The sequence below is a fragment of the Hippocampus bargibanti genome, linkage group LG05 (genome assembly GCF_051943395.1).
Source record: "Hippocampus bargibanti isolate YZ-2025 linkage group LG05, ASM5194339v1, whole genome shotgun sequence".
Lineage (NCBI taxonomy): Eukaryota > Metazoa > Chordata > Actinopteri > Syngnathiformes > Syngnathidae > Hippocampus > Hippocampus bargibanti.
In genome coordinates, this window is record NC_142738.1 from 6,279,457 (window position 1) to 6,300,357 (window position 20,901).

The window sequence follows — 20,901 nt, forward strand, 5'->3', positions numbered from 1 at the left end:
GGGAAAAAAAAAACATGCTTTTGAATCTATTTGAAGAAAAGAAATAATTTTCTTTAAAGCATCAGGAGAGGCGTTGGTAGCCCCCTGCGTTCTTTTGATACAAGTAATGTTTGCTTTTGTCAGGAGAGGCGGGAAGAGAGGGGGGAGGTCTTTGACACTGCACGTCATTTCACTACTTCCCAAGAGTTTTTCATCTCCACAAAAAAAACAAAAAAAAAAAACGCATTCTTCATCCCCATGCTAACCAAGTTAAGCACTAAGCGTCGCTAAATACCCCGCGAAGAATTATTAGCGATGAGAGCTTGGGTGTGCCTGCCTACTGACTGAAAGGTGTTGACCGCAAAGGACAAGTAGGTGTCAATAGACCTGCTCTCAGCGCCTATGGGACGCTGAGACGCATGAGCTCCTTTCCAAAAGCTTTAATAAGATAGCACAGATGCGCTGTTGTCTGAGCACAGTGCTCCGTCTCATTGTACTTTGGCCTCGCAACCCCGCCATTGCGAGCCCTCCATTGCTGGGGACGCATGAGAGGGTCTCATTAGGACAGGCAAACGAAAACCGGGGTCAAGGTCTATAAAGGTAGTCGGCACTAAGAAGCATGCCTTGGAGATGAGTTGGGGAGCGCCAGCGCGTCCTAGCGGCCACCCCGACGGACCTCTGGCCCTTCCCATCATGACCTCCCATACCCGCCATTATTTGACGAGGCAGAGCTTGATAATGATTTAGTGTGGATGAAGAAGGGGGCACCGTCTGAAAAGGAGTGGACCACTCTGAGGGAGAGGATAGTAGGGGATGATAGAAGAAGAAAAAAAAAAAAACGAAAAAAAAAAAAAGATCAAAAGCGGGCCTTTCGCTTTTCATGCCTCAGAGGCTCCAAAGAGGATAAAGAACAATTGGGCCCTGGGTATTCTGTCCTCTCTGGCAATTAGACTCAGCTGATGAAGTGAAAGGGATGAATGGCAGGGTTCAAGGCCTTCTCTAGGATTCACACAACAGGGTGTGTTTTTACCCTCTCCTCCTTTATCCCTCACCCCCCCCCCCCAAATGCGGCTGAAATATTTCCAGATGAAGACAATGTGATTCAAGGTGCCAAATCGCAATCACGGGCGGGCCTGTTGCGGGGTGGAAGAGGTGGTGGTGGTGGGGGGGTGATGAGATTGAGGAGCTTTCAGAGGAACCGTGGGGGCACAAAACAGATCGCTATGCAATCACATGTGCAAACACATTTTTGGTAAAGTGCCGACCAAAAAAAGATGAGCAGTTGTGATCACGCGAGTAAACGACCAACGGCTTAACGCAAAGATTCCCTTGGAACGTTTCATTGCCGACCGCACAGGCTCTGTACGCTACTAAGTCATTTTTGCATTGTGAAATGTAAGCACTCAAATAAAAGGCTTAGGAACATATCTGAAATTAATTTGACAATTTTTTTTCCTTGATCCACTAAGGGGTGATTTAATAGCCACTGACACAATTAAATAATAATTATAATACATTTCATTTATAAGCGCCTTTCAAAACTCTCAAGGTCACAAGATAAGTTTTCCTGTGGGTGAGCAGCGGCAGCCACACGCGCCAGTGTTCACTCAATCCGGAGGTAAGGCAAATAGATAGAAAGCTAGCTAGCTAGATAATAGATAGCTAGATAGCCAGCTAGCTAGCAAAATAGAAAATAGATAGCTAGCTAAATAACCAGCTAGAAGTTTTCACAAGGAGCAAAACTAATAGACACGTGTTGTGATATTGGATTACATTAGCCCAGGGGTGTCAAAGTCATTTTTTGCCGCGGGCCACATTGTAGTTATGGTTTCCTCTCGAGGGCCGTTATGAATTTTGGGAACCCATTAGAATGTTTAAATCCCTTCAAATATTACATATAGAGCACACAGCAAATTAATGAATAACTCGTTTTCAAATCTGAAGTCAAGAATAATGACTTATTGTGGTTGACATCCAAAAATATGAAATTTTGGCTCAGATTTTAGCAATCATCATGGAATTTAACAAGTTTGATTTGCTTTCGTGGGCCGAAAAAAAATGATGTGGCGGGCCGGATTTGGCCCCCGGGCCTTGACTTTGACACCTGTGCATTAGCCTTTACTAGTCTTGCAGTGGAGACATACATTTCACAGCAGCAAAGTGATGAAAGTCAGAGGAAAGGAAAGGAAGAAGTAGAAAAACAAAATACAGAAGCTGCGGTAAAGGCAGCCACTCTTGAGGCACAATCTTGAAGACAAAACAACAAAAACACAAGACACCGACAGTTATTCAATCCTCAGCACTTTCTGCACCCTCTGTGTTGTATGAAGCAGAGGAGAGGATCAAAGCATCCTTTTCACCAGTGGAGCATCCTTTTCATCATGGTGGAATGTGAACAACTTCTACAAGCTAAATGTTGGAAGCAAACATGAAGCTGTAGAATCTACTGCCGAAAGGAGATCTCCTGTCACACATAAATCCGCTTGAATTTCAAGCCGCGACATTTACTTCATATATCGGAGGTCTTTGTTGATGCAAGTTTAAACCATTAAAAACCACAGTATTAAAAAAAATGAATACATCATAACTCCAAAAGACCTCAGTTTCCTGAGGAGGAAGAGGCGACTCTGTCCCTTTTTGATTAGGGCATCCGTGTTTGTTGTCCAGTCCAGTTTATTGTTGAGAGTAACACCCAGGTACTTGTAGGAGGTCACCCTCTCAATGTCCGAACCCTGGATGTTCAATGGTGCAGGTGACGATTGTTTCCTGCAGAAATCCACCACCAGCTCCTTGGTTTTGCCAGTGTTGATCTGGAGGTGATTCTGCTGGCACCAGTCCACAAAGTCCTTTGTCAGTCCCCTGTACTCCCTATCGTCTCCCTCTGTAATGAGGCCGACAATAGCTGAGTCGTCAGAGAACTTCTGAAGGTGGCAGGTTGGGGTGTTGTAGTTGAAGTCCGAGGTGTAGAGGGTGAAGAGGAATGGAGCCAGGACTGTTCCCTGCGGCGCTCCGGTGCTGCAGAGAAGCCTGTCCGACTCACAGTTCTTTACCCTCACGTACTGTGGCCTGTTTGTGAGGTAGTCTGTAATCCAGGATGTGAGGTGATGGTCGACTCCGGCATGCTGCAGCTTGTCCCCCAGTAGACTGGGCTGGATGGTGTTGAAGGCACTGGAGAAATCGAAGAATGTGATCCTCACCGTGCTCCCAGCATTCTCCAGGTGCAGCAACGCCGTATGGAGGAGGTAGATGATGGCATCCTCCACACCGATGCTGGGCTGGTAGGCAAACTGCAGCGGGTCCAGCGATGAGCTTGCCAGCGGTCGCAGGTGGGCGAGGACGAGTCTCTCCAGCGTCTTCATCAGGTGAGACGTCAGCGCCACCGGTCTGTAGCTGTTGAGCTCTTTGGGGTTGGCAATCTTGGGCACTGGGACCAGGCATGACGTTTTCCACAGCTGTGGAACTCTGCCCAGCTTCAGGCTCAGGTTGAACAAGTGCTGGACAATGTCACACAGCTGGTCGGAGCAGGTCTTGAGGAGTCGGGAACTGATGTCATCCGGACCTGCTGCCTTCCTCACCTTCATCCTCCTCAGTTGGTTCCTCACCTGCGCAGTTGTGACAGACAGGCAGGAACCAGGAGGCAGAGTGGCGGTTGAGGGTGTGGCAACGGTTGGGAGGGCAGTTGTTGGTTGCGGAAAGCTGGTCGTGAGAGGGGGCAGGGAGGGTAAGGCCACAGTGAGAGTTGGTGCAGGTGCAGCTACAGGTGAAGTTGACGGTGGGCCGGGGGCGGCTGGCGTCTTGTCAAACCGATTGAAAAAGCGGTTGATTTCATCTGCCCAGTCCTTGTCTTTTTCGTTCAATGTCACTGGGCTTTTGTGGCCTGAGATGTTTTTCAGGCCCTTCCAGACACCAGCGACATTGCTGGCTTGCAGCTGCTCCTCCATTTTCATCCTGTAGGCCTTCTTCCCCTCTCTGATCTTCCTCCTCAGTTGGATCTGCACGGCCTTCAGTTCCTCTCTGTTGCCCGACACAAAAGCCCTTTTCTTCTCCTTCAGGAGGACTTTTATGTCGGGATTAATCCATGGTTTGTTGTTGGCAAAACACCGCACAGTCCTGGTGGGTACGGTGTTTTGTTCACAAAAGTTAATGTAGTCTGTGATGGTGTTGGTGAGTGAGTCAATGTCTTCCCCATGAATCTCAGTAAAGAGCTCCCACCTGGTTGAATCAAAACAGTCCCGCAGAGCTTCTTCAGCTTCTGTGGACCATCTTTTGATCGTGCGGGTCACAGCTGGTTGCCTCTGGACAAGGGGTTTGTACACAGGCTGGAGATAAACCATATTGTGGTCTGCTCTTCCGAGAGGGGGGAGGGGGGAGGGTTTGTATGCATCCTTGGCGTTTGAATAAAATAGGTCCAATATGTTATTGTCTCTGGTGGCACAAGTTACATACTGTGTGAATGTTGGGAGGGAGAATTTCAGGGAAATGTGATTGAAGTCCCCTGAGATGATAAACAAGGCGTTGGGGGACTGGGTTTGCAGCTTGTTTACAACAGATATGAGGGCATCGGAGGCAGCGCCGCCATTTGCCGACCTTACACGACTGTAATTACATACAAGCATTATATACTAAGCAGGCCACATATGCTTCAGTCTTTAAAACCAGTACATATATTTAGACATTTATTATTCATTAAAGACTCACGGGATGATACGTCGCTGCTGTGTCGGCAAAAATCTTAACCTCGCAAATGAACTTAATGAAAGCTGCGGTTTGAGGTTTGCTAATAAAACAATGCATTTTTTTATTTAAATCTTGGTGCGCTTGATTTACAATGTTGATGATAAGAACCAAAAAAAGAGGTTTCGGGGTCTTGGATGTTGACTGAAATTGAGTCATTGTAAATATGTTTAGTAACATTGACGTTTAATGGAAAGTACTGGCGCAGATTTAAATTTCTAAATAATAATACATTTCATTTTCTAAGCGCCTTTCAAAACTCTCGAGGACACTTTACAGTCACAGGATAGGTAGGTAGATCAATTGATAGCTAATAGATAGCCAATAGATATCAAATAGCTAGCTAGTTAGATAGATAGCTAGATAAATAGATAGCTAAGTAACTCAAATAGATAGAAAGATAGCTAGCTAATAGACAGCTAATAGCTCGATAGCTAGCTAGATAGCTAATAGATAGCAAATAGATAATAATAATAATAATAAAAATAATAACACATTCCATTTCTAAGCGCCTTTCAAAACTCTCAAGGACACTTAACAGTCACACGATAGGTAGTGAGATCAATAGATAGCCAATAGATATCAAATAGCTAGCTAGCTAGATAGATAGCTAGATAAATAGTTAGCGAAGTAACTGAAATGGATACAAAGCTAACTAGCTAACAGACAGCTAATAGCTCGATAGATACCTAATAGATAGCAAATAGATAATAAAAATACACTTCATTTCTAAGCGCCTTTCAAAACTCTCAAGGACACTTTGCAGTCACAAGATAGGTAGTGAGATCAATAGATAGCCAATAGATAGCTGGATAGATAGTTAATTAAATAGATAGCTAAGTAACTCAAATAGATAGAAAGCTAGCTAATAGCTCGATAGATAGAAAGCTAATAAATAGCAAATAGATAATAATAATAATAATAATAATAATAATAATAATAATAATAATAATAATAATAATAATACAGTTAATTTCTAAGCACCTTTCAAAACTCTGAAGGACACTTTACAGTCACCGGATAGGTAGCTAGATCAATCGATAGCTAAAAGATAGCCAATAGATATCAAATAGATAGCTAGCTAGATAGATAGCTAAGTAACTCAAATAGATAGAAAGCTAGCTAGCTAAAAGACAGCTAATAGCTCGATAGATAGATAGCTAATAGATAGAAAATAGATAATAATAAAGTTCATTTCTATTTATTTAAAGCTCTAAAGGTATACTTAGCCGTAAAAAAAAGTAGTCCTAATTACATTTGTGTGTATTCCACTGTTCTTACAGTGTCCCAAGCCGGTGAATGGACAGACAAAGGCTTTGATGACGTTGCCACACTGCCACACTAAAACCTTAAGATGATTAGTGATATTCTTAAAACCTAAGTCCACTGATAATGTGTTTAAAGTAGCAATACGGCTTTCCCAGAGCTTTGAGTTCAAAGTCTGAGAAAGCATGGGGTCACAATGCCAACAAGCCTAACAAAGAGTAGCCAAAACGGACTTTGGAGGGGATTTGAAACTCGGGGGCCCGGGGCCCTTTTGATGGAAACATTGCTGTAGTCTAAGACTGTGGATCACATGGTGAGTTTTTTTTCTGGTAATATGTCAACATCAACATCACTTTTCATTACCCAAAACATAATTCCATTTATCGGTCTATTAAAGGACAACCGACATCTCCGGACAAGTTGTGTCCATAATTTGTAAAATGGCTTCAAATGACTTCTACTGAGCGTATTTTACAAAGATTCCACCACATATAGCTATATTTTACATTTTCAGACTTGCGCTGAATATTCCGGAAGTCTTGTTTTTGAGTTGGTGACAAGTCTTCACCCTACGTCACTGAAGGAACGCCCCTGATCGAAAAAAGGACACATTGTAGAAGACCTTCCATCACGTCAATGCATTTTGCTGTACTTGTTTGGTCTGAAAACTCGTGTTGCACCAAAAAGAGGCAGAAGACGGCGACAAAGCTCCGTGTAAGGAATTAATCAGCCTGTGGAAACGGGCTGATTAATTCCTTACGCGGAGCTTTGTCGCCATTTTCTGCCTATTTTTAGTGGTACATTTTCTCCCCCTATTGCCTCAAAATGGCACGGAATAAATTATTTAATCAATTGCAAACATGTATGCTTTCCTCTTCAGAACTATTTCAATCATATTCATAACTGGATGAGTAACAAGAAATCATATTCTCTGAATCTGAAGCCATTGTTTTAATTCTCCAGCAAGGCAAGACGTCTTGGGGTGACGCCACGAACAAGGGGGCGGGACCTTCTGAAACTGGCCACTTCCAGGTTCATTTTTTTTTGCAGATTTTGGACACGTTAAGCCATTTTTATTGGTGTTTTGCATTTGACTAAATATATCATACTGCGTGTCTTGGGTATTTTAGATGCTGTAAAATGTTTTTCTGATGTCAGGAAACAAAAAAGTGATGTCGGTTGTCCTTTAAAACTGGCAGATGACACAGACAGATGTGACATGTAAAAAATATATATGTACACACACGTTATAATGAGTAGTGCTTTTTTTAATTGCTTCCATTCTGACGCACTTTTTGGAAGGTGTCAAGGCCATTACTCTAAAGTCAGAATTTATCGGCGCCATCGTGGGAGGATTAATGGTCCTCACTCGGAGCCGGTGAGAAATGTTGAAGGTGTCCTGATTATCAGTGCAAGAAAAAGAATCGTGGTTATTTGTCATTGGGTTAAGCAATGAGAGAGACTAAATCCTGAAGCCTCGCGAGGCTTCGCGAAGGCTTGCGAAACCTTATTTTTATGACAATATCGTTGTTATGCACTTGCTAATTTCTTGAATGCAGTGTTAATTTGTACTCACGCCGGGAATCAAACCTTTCACTTTGTTATAAACACAAAATTATAACATGAATCACAGTGATATTAATTAAACGTGTTTACTGTACATGTATTGTCAAGTAGCAGTATATAGCATTACGTAAAACTACTAAGACATTATTACACATCATGGAATATTAATTCATTTACTGCCGTTCACGAATTCATTCGGGAATTAAAAAGCATGACGTGGAGCATCATTCCCGAATTTTTTCATTGGATGTTTTTTCCTTGCCAGGGGTGACAATAAAGCGATGGTCAGACTTCTAGCAATGTTTTTCCCTCCAAGCATTTGCCTCGTATCCATGTTAGCGCTTTGTTACAGCTGCAACTGTTGTTAAAGCGCTATATAAATCAATATGTATGTATTGCACTGTATTTTGAACAGTCGTCCCATTTCAAGATCACATAACTCAAGGCCCATATAAATTAGGAATTAACTCTTTTTTTGAAAAGAAGAGAGTCTCAGGTTTTTTACGCTACATTAAATGTTTATGTAGTCCTAAAAATCTATATTTTAGATATGTAATTAAAATTACATTGTTCTTTTATACTTGCACTATGTACAGTTCTTTTTATGAAACATTTTTGCGCAGTTATACGTTTCAGTCTTTTGACATTTCTATTATGCATATAAGACTTTAGTTTTTATGTTTTCACTTTCACTTTCCGAGTCTGATATTCTGGGATTCTTTGGTTCCTGCAATTTCTGTGACAATGACAAAAACCCTGGCACTGGAGTGGATACATTTTTATCTGGCAGTGAATGTGTTCAGATCATTTGAGCTCCTGGCTAATATTTTGGAACACATTCCATTAACATGCGTCATTTTTTTTTCTGTATTTTGTCACATGCAATTACGGCAAATAGGCTACCTTTCAAATGCACATGGGCAGCATTAAGACTTGTAGTTTGTTTGTAACCGCAATCATCAGATACACTAACAGCCACAGGACCTATTTAACACATTTGTTTCATGGAAGAGATCCCCCCGCCTCACCCCTACACCCCATCCCTAAGGCATTTAACCAGACTGGCTACATTATTTTCATTGTCTATCACCTTTATAGTATCTGTTAAGACATGCATGTGTGTTTTGTGGAGGGTTTCCTCATACACTTTTGCCCATGAATGTTTCATAAAGTGGATAGAGAAAGATTGTTCGTTGCTACGAGGCTAGCCGGCCGGCAAAAAAAAAAAAAAAAAAGACAAATTGCTTTGGATCGTCTAAATGGCAGTCAATGATAAGTCATTGTAAGGCAAGTAAGTGACTTCCAATAGAGTGGCTATAGGGAGACAGAGAATAATGGCAGAGCACAGGTGAAAAATAGATGTTTGGCTTGCTGTAATTACTCCATTAGGGGGCTCTCTGCTAATCTGTTGTTGCTGAAACGAGTGTTTTTACAGCAATGGGGGGTTGGGGTGCTAACGTGAAAATGAATCTGACAGAGGTACCCACTCACAACACCTGCTATGGAGAGTTTACTAGTGGCCAAGTGGACTCCCCTCCACCCTCCGAAGAACCTTTTCCTGCTACAGGGCTTGATACATAGTGATACCTCAGTTTACGAACACTTTAGTTTACGAACTTTTCATTTTACAAACATTAAATTTGCGAGAATATAATCTTGGCATACGAACTAGTTTTCGGGAAACACACGAAGCGCCATAATGGCTGGCGGACTAGTTTCTGGCGGAAGAACACCAAACCACACGGTCATATAGTGCCATGGTGGGTGGCGGACTAGTTTTCCACACCCACTTTCTTTGCGTACACTCAGTGCAGACGTAGTTTGTTATCTAATGGATACTTTTGCTTTTTTTGGGACGGAAAAAGACCCCACAACAGGCTAATGTTAAGCCGAAGAGGACACAAAAGAAAATTACGGTAGAGCACAAGAAGGAGATCATCGAAAAACACGAACGAGGTATGAGTTTGTGTGACTTAGCGTCCCACTACCAGTATGCTAAGTCGATCATTGCTACGTGCGGCTAAGGGTGTTTCTGTGTTGTCTAAGCAACGGTCTCAGGCAGTAGAAGAGGTTGAAAAACTTCTGTCAATTTGGATTAACGAAAAGCAGCTAGCAGGGGACAGTGTGTGAGGGTATTATCGCTGAGAAAGAACGGCAAATTTCATTCAGATATCAAGTGGAAACTACATCAACGACCATCACAAAGGTAAATGAAACTTTATTACACAGTACAGTTTATTTCGTTAATTACAATACAATAGCACATTTATTATATATAAAATAAGGTATATTTTGTGTAGTTTTAAGGCTTGTTTAGTAGAAAAGTATGTTTTATGGGGACCTGGAAATGGATTATTCTTATTTTTAATGGTTTCTTATGGCAAATAAATGTTTGGCAGACGAACTTTTCACCTTACACACCCTTTCTGGGAACCAATTAAGTTCGTAAGCTGAGGTATCACGGTACTATCATGAGAAGTCAACGACTCCCCCCACCCCACTCTGCGGTTATCATCATACGTTGAACAAAAAAAAAGCCAAAGTAAAAGCAAAATACATTCCTTGAGATCCCCCACGAGATTTGCACGATGAGTGATCGTTTTGTTTGACTTGAATACTTGATTCCCAAACCACAATTGAGGTGTTCATTAATTACCTGTGATGTTGTCCCATGAGGCGTGTGGCGTGAATGGAAGGACTTCAACTTCTTGGGTCTCATATTCCACAATCCTAATAAAAGAAAAAAAGAATCTGGGTCAAAACAACACAATGACAAACAAAAAGCTCACAGGATTCTGAACACTCCTGATTTCCAGGCAATTTTTGCAACATTTGGTGTGTGCTTCTTCCGCCTGCGGCAATCTTGACAAGGCAGGAGGGGGAACAAAGCTGCAATATGTTCTTATAAGTTTATTCTGACCACACAAGCTGTTTTATCCAGTTAACTTTTAAAACAGAGCTACGAGCGCTGCCCACAGCTTTATCGCCCGAACCCAATCTGACCTCATCATCACCTTTTTTTTGCACAAGTTCCCATCTGTTTGGGTCCCACCCGACAATCCGTCCCAGTTGGCTGTTGGCCCACTCGCCACGATGAGCTTTTTCAACGGAAACCCTCAACCAAACCCTGCAGGAACTAAAGACTTGTGCGTGTGTGTGCGTTCGGAGAAACCTCAGCTCTCGCACCTCCACATTTTCTTGGAAACCTGACAGCCTGGAAAGTGTCCCAATGTTATCATTGTTTTACTACATTTTGATTGCTGTAAGGCCTTCAGAGGATAAGAAAAAAAATCAACAATTTTTATTCAAATGCTTATTTTATGCTTAGTCGTAATCATATCTTTTGAACTTTTGCGTTGCATGTTGCAGGCCTCCAAAAAAATTAAACTGGCATGAATTCATCACTGATTTTTGAACTGCAGTTTAGAACACATTGTCAGAACTGTAAGAATGTCATAATTGTGCTTGTGACTTTAGGCTGCATCTGAAAAATGGTAATTATTATGAATCATGTTTACAGAAAGCAACACACCAATAAACTTGACGAATGTGAAATACTATAAATGAAACATGAAGGATGGTGTAGTGATATTAAGTTAGTAAGGTACAAAAACCTGACCACATTAAACGATGTCATCATGATGAATGAATGAGTCACCGGATATGTAGAAGTCAGGTTTGAAAAAATATTTTGCTGCATCAAGAACGTACACCAATCTGAATAACCCTCATATTACGTTGAAAAAAAAAAAGTTGATTACGTTGTGGGTCACTTTTACCCGTATGTAAAAACACACACAAAACAGTCAAATAGGTGACATCAGCAACAACTGTTTCTGATGTTACAAACATACTTGAAAAGAGAGACAACATATTTTCATTTCCCATTTGGGATATTTTAGAACTGTTTTGAAGAAAGGAAAACGAAAGGATATCCAGTGCTTTAGTCAACACAAAAATAGTAAGGGGTAAAATTGACCCCTTACCATAATATGAGGGTGAGTGGGACCATATTTGGCATTTTATGAAAACATGGTTATTGACTGTCAGGTAATGATTTAGCGTTGCCACAAACATTTCAATTAACAGAATCTGGTTTACATCGGCTACCATGATTGTTTTATTTATTTATTTTTTATTTAAACTCGCGATCGTGTAAAGCCTTTCTTTCAATCCCACGCACGGTCATCAGTATCTCAAAAATAACGTTGTCGTTTTAAAAAAATGAATTCATTGTAAAAGATTAAACGTAACAACTAATTGGAGATTATATGTCATTTTTACAAACGCACACACCATTTAGGCTAGCTTCAGATGCTAATTCGTGCACCGGCCTGTCAAACTTCTTAAAGAGGATAAGAGTCAAATGCACGTCACTGACAATGACAACCTTGACGTAACTATTTGCTCTGTGTACCTAATGCTGTGGTCTGTAAGCGTTCGAACGCTTTCCTAGCTTTAAAGTGCTTCTCCAAATCCTCGCAGCAGCTCATTAGAGGAGTAAACTGACCTTCAACCGGACAAGCTATTAGCGTGCAAATGCGTCCAGGTCTCACACAAAGGCGTCAAACGAGGAGGGGGTGGCGGTGCGTTGTACACAATACGTCCAGATGGACTATTTGCACGGCCCAAAACGTTACAGGTTGTAACTAAAGGTGAACCGTTGGAACGGGGACAAGTTTTAGGTCGCGCTCTTGTTTTCTCTGTTTCATTTTCTATCGAGAGTGACAAGGACCGTGGCGTGAACCTACTTGTGGTATCATCCCGTTTAGAAAGTGCACAGCCTGGTCACTGACAACCGAGTCCAAAGCGAGTCCATTGGCCGGCTAATTCTTTTGAAAGCGAAATATTGAAGTGGTGGCCTGCAGCGCCCCCAAGTGTTGAATTCCCGAGATGACATTGTGATTCTTGCCAGTATGGTAAGCACAGCATCATTGTACAGGTACAGTTATTCTTCGATTTACTTCATTTGAATAATTTAAAAAGTGAAACTCGCGCACACAGTGTGAAAATTGTCATTATTGATTATGGTTAAAAAATAAATAATATAGAATGGATGACTAGCTTCCTGAAGAAATAAATAAATTAGGATAGTTGTCAATGTTATAGCTTCAGCTGTTGTTTAAGCGCTATATAAATCAATACGTATACTTCAAAGTATAACATTTAGGATTCAGAAGTAATTGGGTTTATAAGAAGTGTTGCCCCAAGTCATCAATCATCACTTTGTATATGTGCATTGCAAGGTCAAAAATATATACATGTATTATAAACAAAATAAAATACAGTAAATAAAATAGATAGATAGAAAGAGAAAGACAGATAGATGGATAAATACATACATAAAGACAACCTGTAGATTTCATGATCTAATATAATAATAATAATCATCATCATCATAATAATAATACATTTCATTTATAAATGCCTTTCAAAACGCTCAAGGACACTACAGTCACATGATATTTTTCTGTGGGTGAGCAGCGGCAGCCACACGCGCCAGCACTCAACCCGGAAGTAACATAAAATGATCATCATTACAATAGTATTTACTATTACAATAGTAATACTACTACTACTACTAATAATAATAATAATAATAATAATAATAAGAAGAAGAAGAAGAAGAAGAAGAAGAAGAAGAAGAAGAAGAAGAAGAAGAAGGAAAAAGAAGAAAAAGAAAAAGAAAAAGAAAAAGAAGAAGAAAAAGACTAAGAATAATGTGCTTAATAATAACAATAATCAATCAAAAACGTCGTGTAAACGTCACGTCGGCCATTTTGAATGGATTTCGACCCATGACCATCTGACCCACGACCGCCCCGTCGGAACGGAACCTGAATTCTTTCTCACTAATCCTCAATGTGAAAAAGGAAATCCAGAGGTAAAAAAAAATAAAATTACAAGCACCCAGGAAAGCTGTATTTATTAATAGCTACATTTAAAGGACAACCGACGTCTCCAGACAAGTTGTGTCCATAATTTGTAAAATGGCTTCAAACGACTTCTACTGAGCGTATTTTACAAAGATTCCACCGCATATAGCTATATTTTACATTTACAGACTCGCGCTGAATATTCCGGAAGTCTTGTTTTTGAGTTGGTGACGAGTCCGTACGTGACGTCACTGAAGGAACGCCCCTGACCGAAAAAAGGACACATTGTAGCAGTCCTTCCATCATGTCAATGTATTTTGCTTCTACTTTGGTCTGAAAACGTCGTGTAGGACCAAAAAGAGGCAGAAGAGGGAGACAAAGCTCCATGTAAGGAATTAATCAGCCTGTGGAAACGGGCTGATTAATTCCTTACACGGCTTTGTTGCCATGATCTGCCTTTTTTTGGGTGCGACATTTCCCACCCCTGATGCCTCAAAATGACACGGACTAAATTATTTAATCGATTGCAAACATGTATGCTTTCTTCTTCAGAACTATTTGAATCATATTCAGAACCGGATGTGTAACAATAAAGCATATTCTCCGAATCTGAAGCCATTGTTTTGAATCTCGAGCAAGGCAAGACGTCTTGCCGTGACACCACGAACATGGGGGCGGGACCTTCTGAAACTGGCCACTTCCGGTTTCAAATTGAAGTACTTTTTAGACATTTTAAGTCATTTTTATTGGTGTTTTGCCTGTGACTAAAAATACCATACTGCGTGTTTTGGGTATTTTAGATGCTATAAAACGTTTTTCTGATGTCAGTTACACAAAAAAAAGTAACGTCGGTTGTTCTTTAAGAGACAACAGAAAATAGATGCATGCAATTTCAGTGTCTTTGTAGGAAAACATAATTATTTATTTTTAGTACCTTCATGTGAGATTACCTAGAAAGGATACATTACCGTCCTTACTGGATCATGTCGTTTTTAATACCTTGATATTTTTTTTATGATTATGAAACTATATACTGCACTTTCACCCTAGCTCAAAAGTTTGCTTCTGCAGCCTCTTTACTTAGCGCAAAGTTCACAGTGGCGCCAAATTCTCAGAGAAGCCATTGCATCACAAGCACGATACTTCCATTCACCCGATGCTAATGTAGAGAAGACGACAAAAAAAAAGAGAGATTTTTGGCTTTAAAGACATGGCCGTCTGCTGCGCTGGCTTTTTGAAGCCTTAAATGTGACATAAGACTTCAAGAGGAAACCTCGAGACTGACGGTTTAAAAGATGAGTGCGAAGCAGTCACGGGCAACACGGTTTTCGTCTCCATCCAGAGGGATATTCTGCGGCCAAGCTTGATTATTAGAGATGAAGGACAGCCTGAGAGGATGTGGGATTGTTAAACCCTTGAATCCTTTCAACAAAGCCCTCCTATAACAATCTTCCCTTCGCTGTCGCTGCATTTATTTGCGCTCACCCTTGAGTTTCCTTTCTCTTTCTATCCCTCCCATGTTCACATTCAGAGAGAACAGGCGCGGGTATCATTTTGGCATTCACTGGTGAAATGTAGGTATTTTATTTATCATCAAATGTGCCGTGTATTGTTTTTTTTTTTTAACCTTGAATGCCTGAAGGGAAAAATAAATGTTGGCTCTATTTCACAGATTCATCCTCGGCACGAAGGAATCACGAGCGCCGTGCCGTGCTGTATATGTAGATGGTACTTCAACCGTCATTAGTATTATGCGAAAGCCTGGCTGCGGACTCAAAACCTCTTCCCTTCACCCTCCCCGTTTGCTATGAGAGGGCTACGCTTCATTTAATGCCCTGTCCATTATTACCAGCGTATTTGAAAGGTGCTAAGCCTTGAAACGCTTCCCGTATTATTTTCGGGCACGGCTGAATATTTCACGGCGGGAAGCAGAAAATGAGACCTTCCCTCAAGAGACTTCCTGCGGAGCATTCTACACGGGAAGGTCTCATACTGTGCAACAAAAAAAAAAAAAAAAAACCTTGAACAAACAATTATATATTTATCCACACACTTTTTATGAGGTTTTGCTTTATTTTTCCATGTGGTTACAGGTAAAAACATTGAAGATTGAAATGCGCTGCAACGAAAGCTTCCTTTAGCTAGCTAGCGGAGAGCCAAGATCAGTATGCAGTATGTAATCAGCGACCCATAAAATAAAGCGTTTTATCATCCCTTAGGTGGTGGGAACATATTCCTGGCAACGTACAGATCTCTTCAAAGAGCAGCGGCGGGTTAAAAAAAAAAAAAACAGATATCGGTCTTGGGAGATAAACCAAAAAAAAAAAACGCTCCATGGGCTACTGCTTGATTTGATACATGAGTAGACAATTGTCTCATTTGTGAAAAAAAAGTCTTTTTTGTGGTATTCCATTGAAGGTTTTCTTAAATACTTGTCGGACAATGATTGTCTAGTTTCGAAGTATGAAGGTGTGAAAGTTTGAAAGGAAAACATCCTAAAGTTGTCGACACACATACAGTACAAATAATAGGACCACATTTTTGCATTTAGATTATAAAATGTCTCAAAAGCAGATCCTGATTGAAAGTAGTGTGCGATTATTTAAAGGACAACTGACGCCTCCGGACACGTTGTGTCCATAATTTGTAAAATCACTCCAAATGACTTCTACTGAGCGTATTTTACAAAGATTCCACCGCATATAGCTATATTTTACATTTTTAGACTCACGCTGAATATTCAGGAAGTCTTATTTTTGAGTTGGTGACGATTCCTGACGTGACGTCACGTCAGGAACACCCCTGACCGAGAATGAGACACACGATGCATTTTTGGTACTTTGTTTGGTCTGAAAACTTCGTGTTGATGGCGAAATTAGAAGGAAAACACATAAATAACGCAATGGTGAATCGTTGTGTGCTGAACCAAGACTACTATATGATACTAGTTGACACAAATTCAGAGTAGACAAATCAGCCGATTTCCAATGGAGCTTGGGCGCCATCTTGTGCATTTTCTGGGACGCTACATTGGAGTCCTGACAGCTCGAATTGATACAGAAGGACGTCTTTAATCGATTGCAAACATTTATGCTTTCCTCTTCAGAACTATTTGAATCATATTGATAACTGGATGAGTAACAAGAAAGCATCTTCTATGAATCTGAAGCCATTGTTTTGATTGTAGAGCAAGGCAAGACGTCCTGGCGTGACGTCAGGAACAAGGGGGCGGGACCTTCTGAAACTCGTCATCTCCTACGTCATTTTGAAGTAGTTTTGCGACGCTTTAATTTTTATTGGTGTTTTGCATTTGACTAAAAATATCAGCCTGCATGTTTTGGGTATTTTAGATGCTATAAAACGTTTTTCTGATGTCAGTTAGGATACAAACAAATGGTGTCGGTTGTCCTTTATTGTAGCTTGGGATACATTGAGTGATTTTCCCTTGCAGAACAGCTCAGAAAACGTAAATGTAAAACTTGTTCGTAAATCCTTACTGGTGTGTTGACAATGATTGTTATTATGACGTGAAAATTTGGACCGCAGTCAATTATGAGATTTGCAAAAGTGTTATCAGTGAAAATGGTCAAGTGGTTATACAGCCTGCAACTCAATCAACATGTGGCAAAAAAATTACAATTTACATCTTTGTAATTTTTTGGGGGATATATTTTGTCAAAAGTCAAGATATGTACCACGATTAAGCAGCATGTTGGAGCTATTCAAGTAGTCAAACCACGAAAACTGACTTCAGCACATGCACTGTAAAATGTATTGCATTTTGATTCACCATATTCCAATCGGCAACCCTCAATATTTATTTTGATTCAGATATGTCGTTTCGAAATGCCATTTTGTTTCGTACAGCCCGTGATGTTAATGTTACATTTCGTCCCCTCATTGACATTTTGAGTCACCATTCGAAATAAAATGATCAAACCCGGGAATAAACTAACAACCCTTTGCAATTTAAAGTGGCATATCGAAAATGATGTTATTTTATTCACCGTCGGCTGAGCGATTTGCACTTAAAAGTCGATTTTGCCCCCTTCCCCAGCAGCAAAAAAAAAAGTCAAACAACAAAGCGCGCGCTTAATCATTGAAACTTCAGCCGGCGCGCTGACCTTTTGGGAAGGATCCATATCTCCCTTTTCCTGGAGGAAACGATGTGGCTAGCGAGGCGCTTGTGTCCTTTTGTGTTTTGTGAAGATATTGAGCGTTTGATGTGTTAACACTGACACTAAGCCGTTGGGGGGTGAGCGGGCCAGGGGGGGACATGTCACACGATGGTACGGGACTTGGATCTTGGCTTCACCTCTGATGAACTTTCACTCTTATTGGGGTTTTCGAGCTTGCTCCAGCCACCGCGAGACCGGAGCTCACAGTCGTGAGCCCCGAGTTTCATTTCTTCTTCTACGTTCCCTTACGGTTAAGTCAGAAGCGTTACTGCCACCTGCTTTTGCGTTCGATGATGAAGGTGGCCACCTGCGGTACTGCATGACGTGACTTTAGTGTGAGGGGCGGTAATGGACAGTGTGGTGTGATTGTTGACAAGATCAGTGGCGCTGGGCGATGACGTCAGCAGGAGGCGCCAAGGACCAGCAGGGGGAGTGACTGGGAAGAAGCACAGCATTGGAGGCTAAATAAAGAGTTACCCACGTTAACGCACAGCTGGACTCACGTGTGCCTTATTTGACAACACGACATGGTGTCAGAAGTCCTGTAGTTGACGTGGTGTGCGCGAAGAGGATATTTTGGAAACGCGGCGGAGAGAAAAAGGCAACATGAGCGACGTAGAGGATGGAACATCGGCACGGGCTAATGGAGCCATGGCGCGAGGTGCACAGCAGGCTGCGGGACCAGTCGTCACCGCGGGGCCGTGCGCCACGTTCAACATCCAGCCGCCAGAACCCTTTGACTTCTCAAAACCGCAGGAGTGGGAAAAATGGATCAGGAGATTTGAAAGATTTCGCCTGGCAAGTAACCTTAAAGCGAGTTCTGAAGAAAATCAAGTAAACACACTTATTTACTGCATGGGTGACGAGGCTGATGATATTTTACGCGGGTTGAATCTGACGGAGGTTCAACGGTGCACGTATCAAGAAGTGCGGAGGGGACTCCAAGACTTCTTCGTTGTGAAGAAAAATGTCATCTTTGAGCGTGCAATATTCAACATGCGCTATCAAAAGGAAGGGGAGAGTGTGGATTCGTTTGTCACTGCACTGTATGCCCTGGCAGAGCATTGTAGCTATGGGACGCTACGCAATGAACTGATCAGAGACAGAATTGTAGTCGGACTACGGGACAAGGGATTGTCCGAACGATTGCAGTTGGATGCGGATCTGACCCTTGAAAAAGCCATAAGAATAGCACGGCAAAGTGAGGAGGTGAAGAGGCAACAGCCTTATCTGCGGGGGGACACCAACTCAGAGGCAAGTGGCGCCGAATCTGTTGACAGAGTGTTCAAAAGCAAATTAAAGACGGCTAAAAACTCACCCAACTATGCCAATAGCCAGACAAACAAGCCCCACAGTACTCACTTTAGGAAGGAAAGGGGGGCACAGTCAGTGTGCCAGAAATGCGGCAGCTCTCCTTCTCATCCAAAATTTGATTGTCCGGCCCATGAGGTGAAATGTCATGCTTGCGGGCGGAAGGGACATTTTCAGCGCGTATGTAAATTCAAATCGACGCATGAAATTACAGGAGATGAGGAAGACGAGGGGGAGGAAGCAGTTCTCCTTGGCAGTGTTGTGACAGACCGTGATCCGTGGATGGTCAAGATCGACATAAATCAGCGCAGTGTGATGTTTAAAATCGATACTGGCGCCGACGTCACTGTTCTGCCATACAAAGCATTCAAGGTCACGTATCAAAACAATCTCCCTAAACTGAAAAAGGCAACAAAACGACTCCTGGGACCAGGGAGCAGCCCTCTTGAGGTTGTGGGCGTCGCCAAGCTGCCGCTGAGAAAAGGTGAGAAGGAGGTGATGGAGGATGTTTACATCAGTCGTCATGTGCATACTGCCTTGCTGGGGAGATCTGTGAGCTGCAGGCTGGGGCTCGTCGCACGCCTAGGCAGCGTCACTATGCAGTCATTAAAAGACAACTACCCAAAAATATGCACTGGACTCGGAAAGATGCGGCAGCCGTACAACATCAAACTGAAACCAGGGTCTGAACCTTTCTCTTTAAAAACACCAAGGAGGATTCCATTGCCATTAATGGACAAAGTCAAGAAAGAGCTATCCCGCATGGAACGACTCGGAGTAATAAAAAGAATCGAGCAGCCAACAGACTGGTGCGCTGGCATCGTGGTAGTGCCCAAGAAATCAGGTGCTGTACGAATCTGTGTCGACCTCACCAAACTCAACGAGTCAGTCTGCAGAGAAAAGTATATCCTGCCATCAGTGGAGGAAACACTCGGCATGCTGGCTGGAGCCAGGGTTTTTAGTAAGCTGGATGCAAAAATGGGGTTCTGGCAAATACCCCTAACACCTAATTCCGCAAAGCTTACAACTTTCATCACGCCATTTGGACGCTATTATTTCAAGAGGCTACCTTTTGGGATAGCCTCCGCCCCTGAACACTTTCAAAACAGAATGGTAACAGAGGTTACAGAAGGGCTGGACGGTGTTGTTTGCCTCATGGATGATGTGCTCATATGGGGCAGGACGCAGGAGGAGCACGATGCCCGCCTGCATGCTACCTTGGAGAAAATCCAGGAGGCAGGCATCACTCTCAATGTGGAAAAATGTGAACTGTCAAAGTCAGAGGTGACATTTCTAGGCCATGTGATCTCAGACAGCGGCATCAGGCCAGACCCAGCTAAAACTGAGGCAGTAAGGATGATGCCGGAACCAACAAATCTAACAGAGTTGAGAAGTTTTCTCGGAATGATGAACCAACTGGGGAGGTTTGTGCCGGGGTTGGCAGATCGAGACAAGCCTCTCCGAGACCTCCTGTCCAAACGGAACTGCTGGGTGTGGGGCGTCGACCAGGCACGAGCCTTTCAAGATTTAAAAGACGCGCTGACGTCCACACCGGTGCTGGCCATGTTTGATCCCAACAGAGAAAGTAAAGTCTCTGCAGATGCGTCGTCGTACGGGTTGGGCGGAGTTCTTCTCCAAAAGTGGGAGGAAGAATGGAGACCAATAGCTTACGTGTCACGCTCGCTCACATCTACGGAGCAGAGATATGCTCAAGTGGAGAAGGAGGCTCTGGGGCTGACCTGGGCCTGCGAGAGGTTTCGTAACTTTCTCATCGGGAAGCATTTCTTGATGGAGACGGACCACAAACCTCTCCTGAGTCTCCTGGGGTCCCAAGCCCTGGATACATTACCTCCACGGATACAACGCTTCAGAATGCGACTCATGCGCTACTCTTACTCCATCTCTCACGTCCCAGGAAAAAGCCTGTTGACAGCTGACACACTGTCTCGAGCTCCAGTGGAGAAGGAGGCGACACCAGATGACAAAGAATT

At 42.3% G+C, this 20,901-nt stretch overlaps 1 protein-coding gene across 1 annotated transcript in view; it reads right to left on the reverse strand.

Moving 5' to 3' along the window:
* The window catches only part of LOC148897632 (uncharacterized), a 261,135-nt gene that overhangs the window by 143,340 nt on the left and 96,894 nt on the right, over positions 1-20,901 (reverse strand). Inside the window, exon 4 of the mRNA XM_088995963.1 lies at positions 10,202-10,275. Coding sequence (XP_088852089.1) covers positions 10,202-10,275 — 74 coding nt within the window. The remainder of the gene's footprint in view (positions 1-10,201; positions 10,276-20,901) is intronic.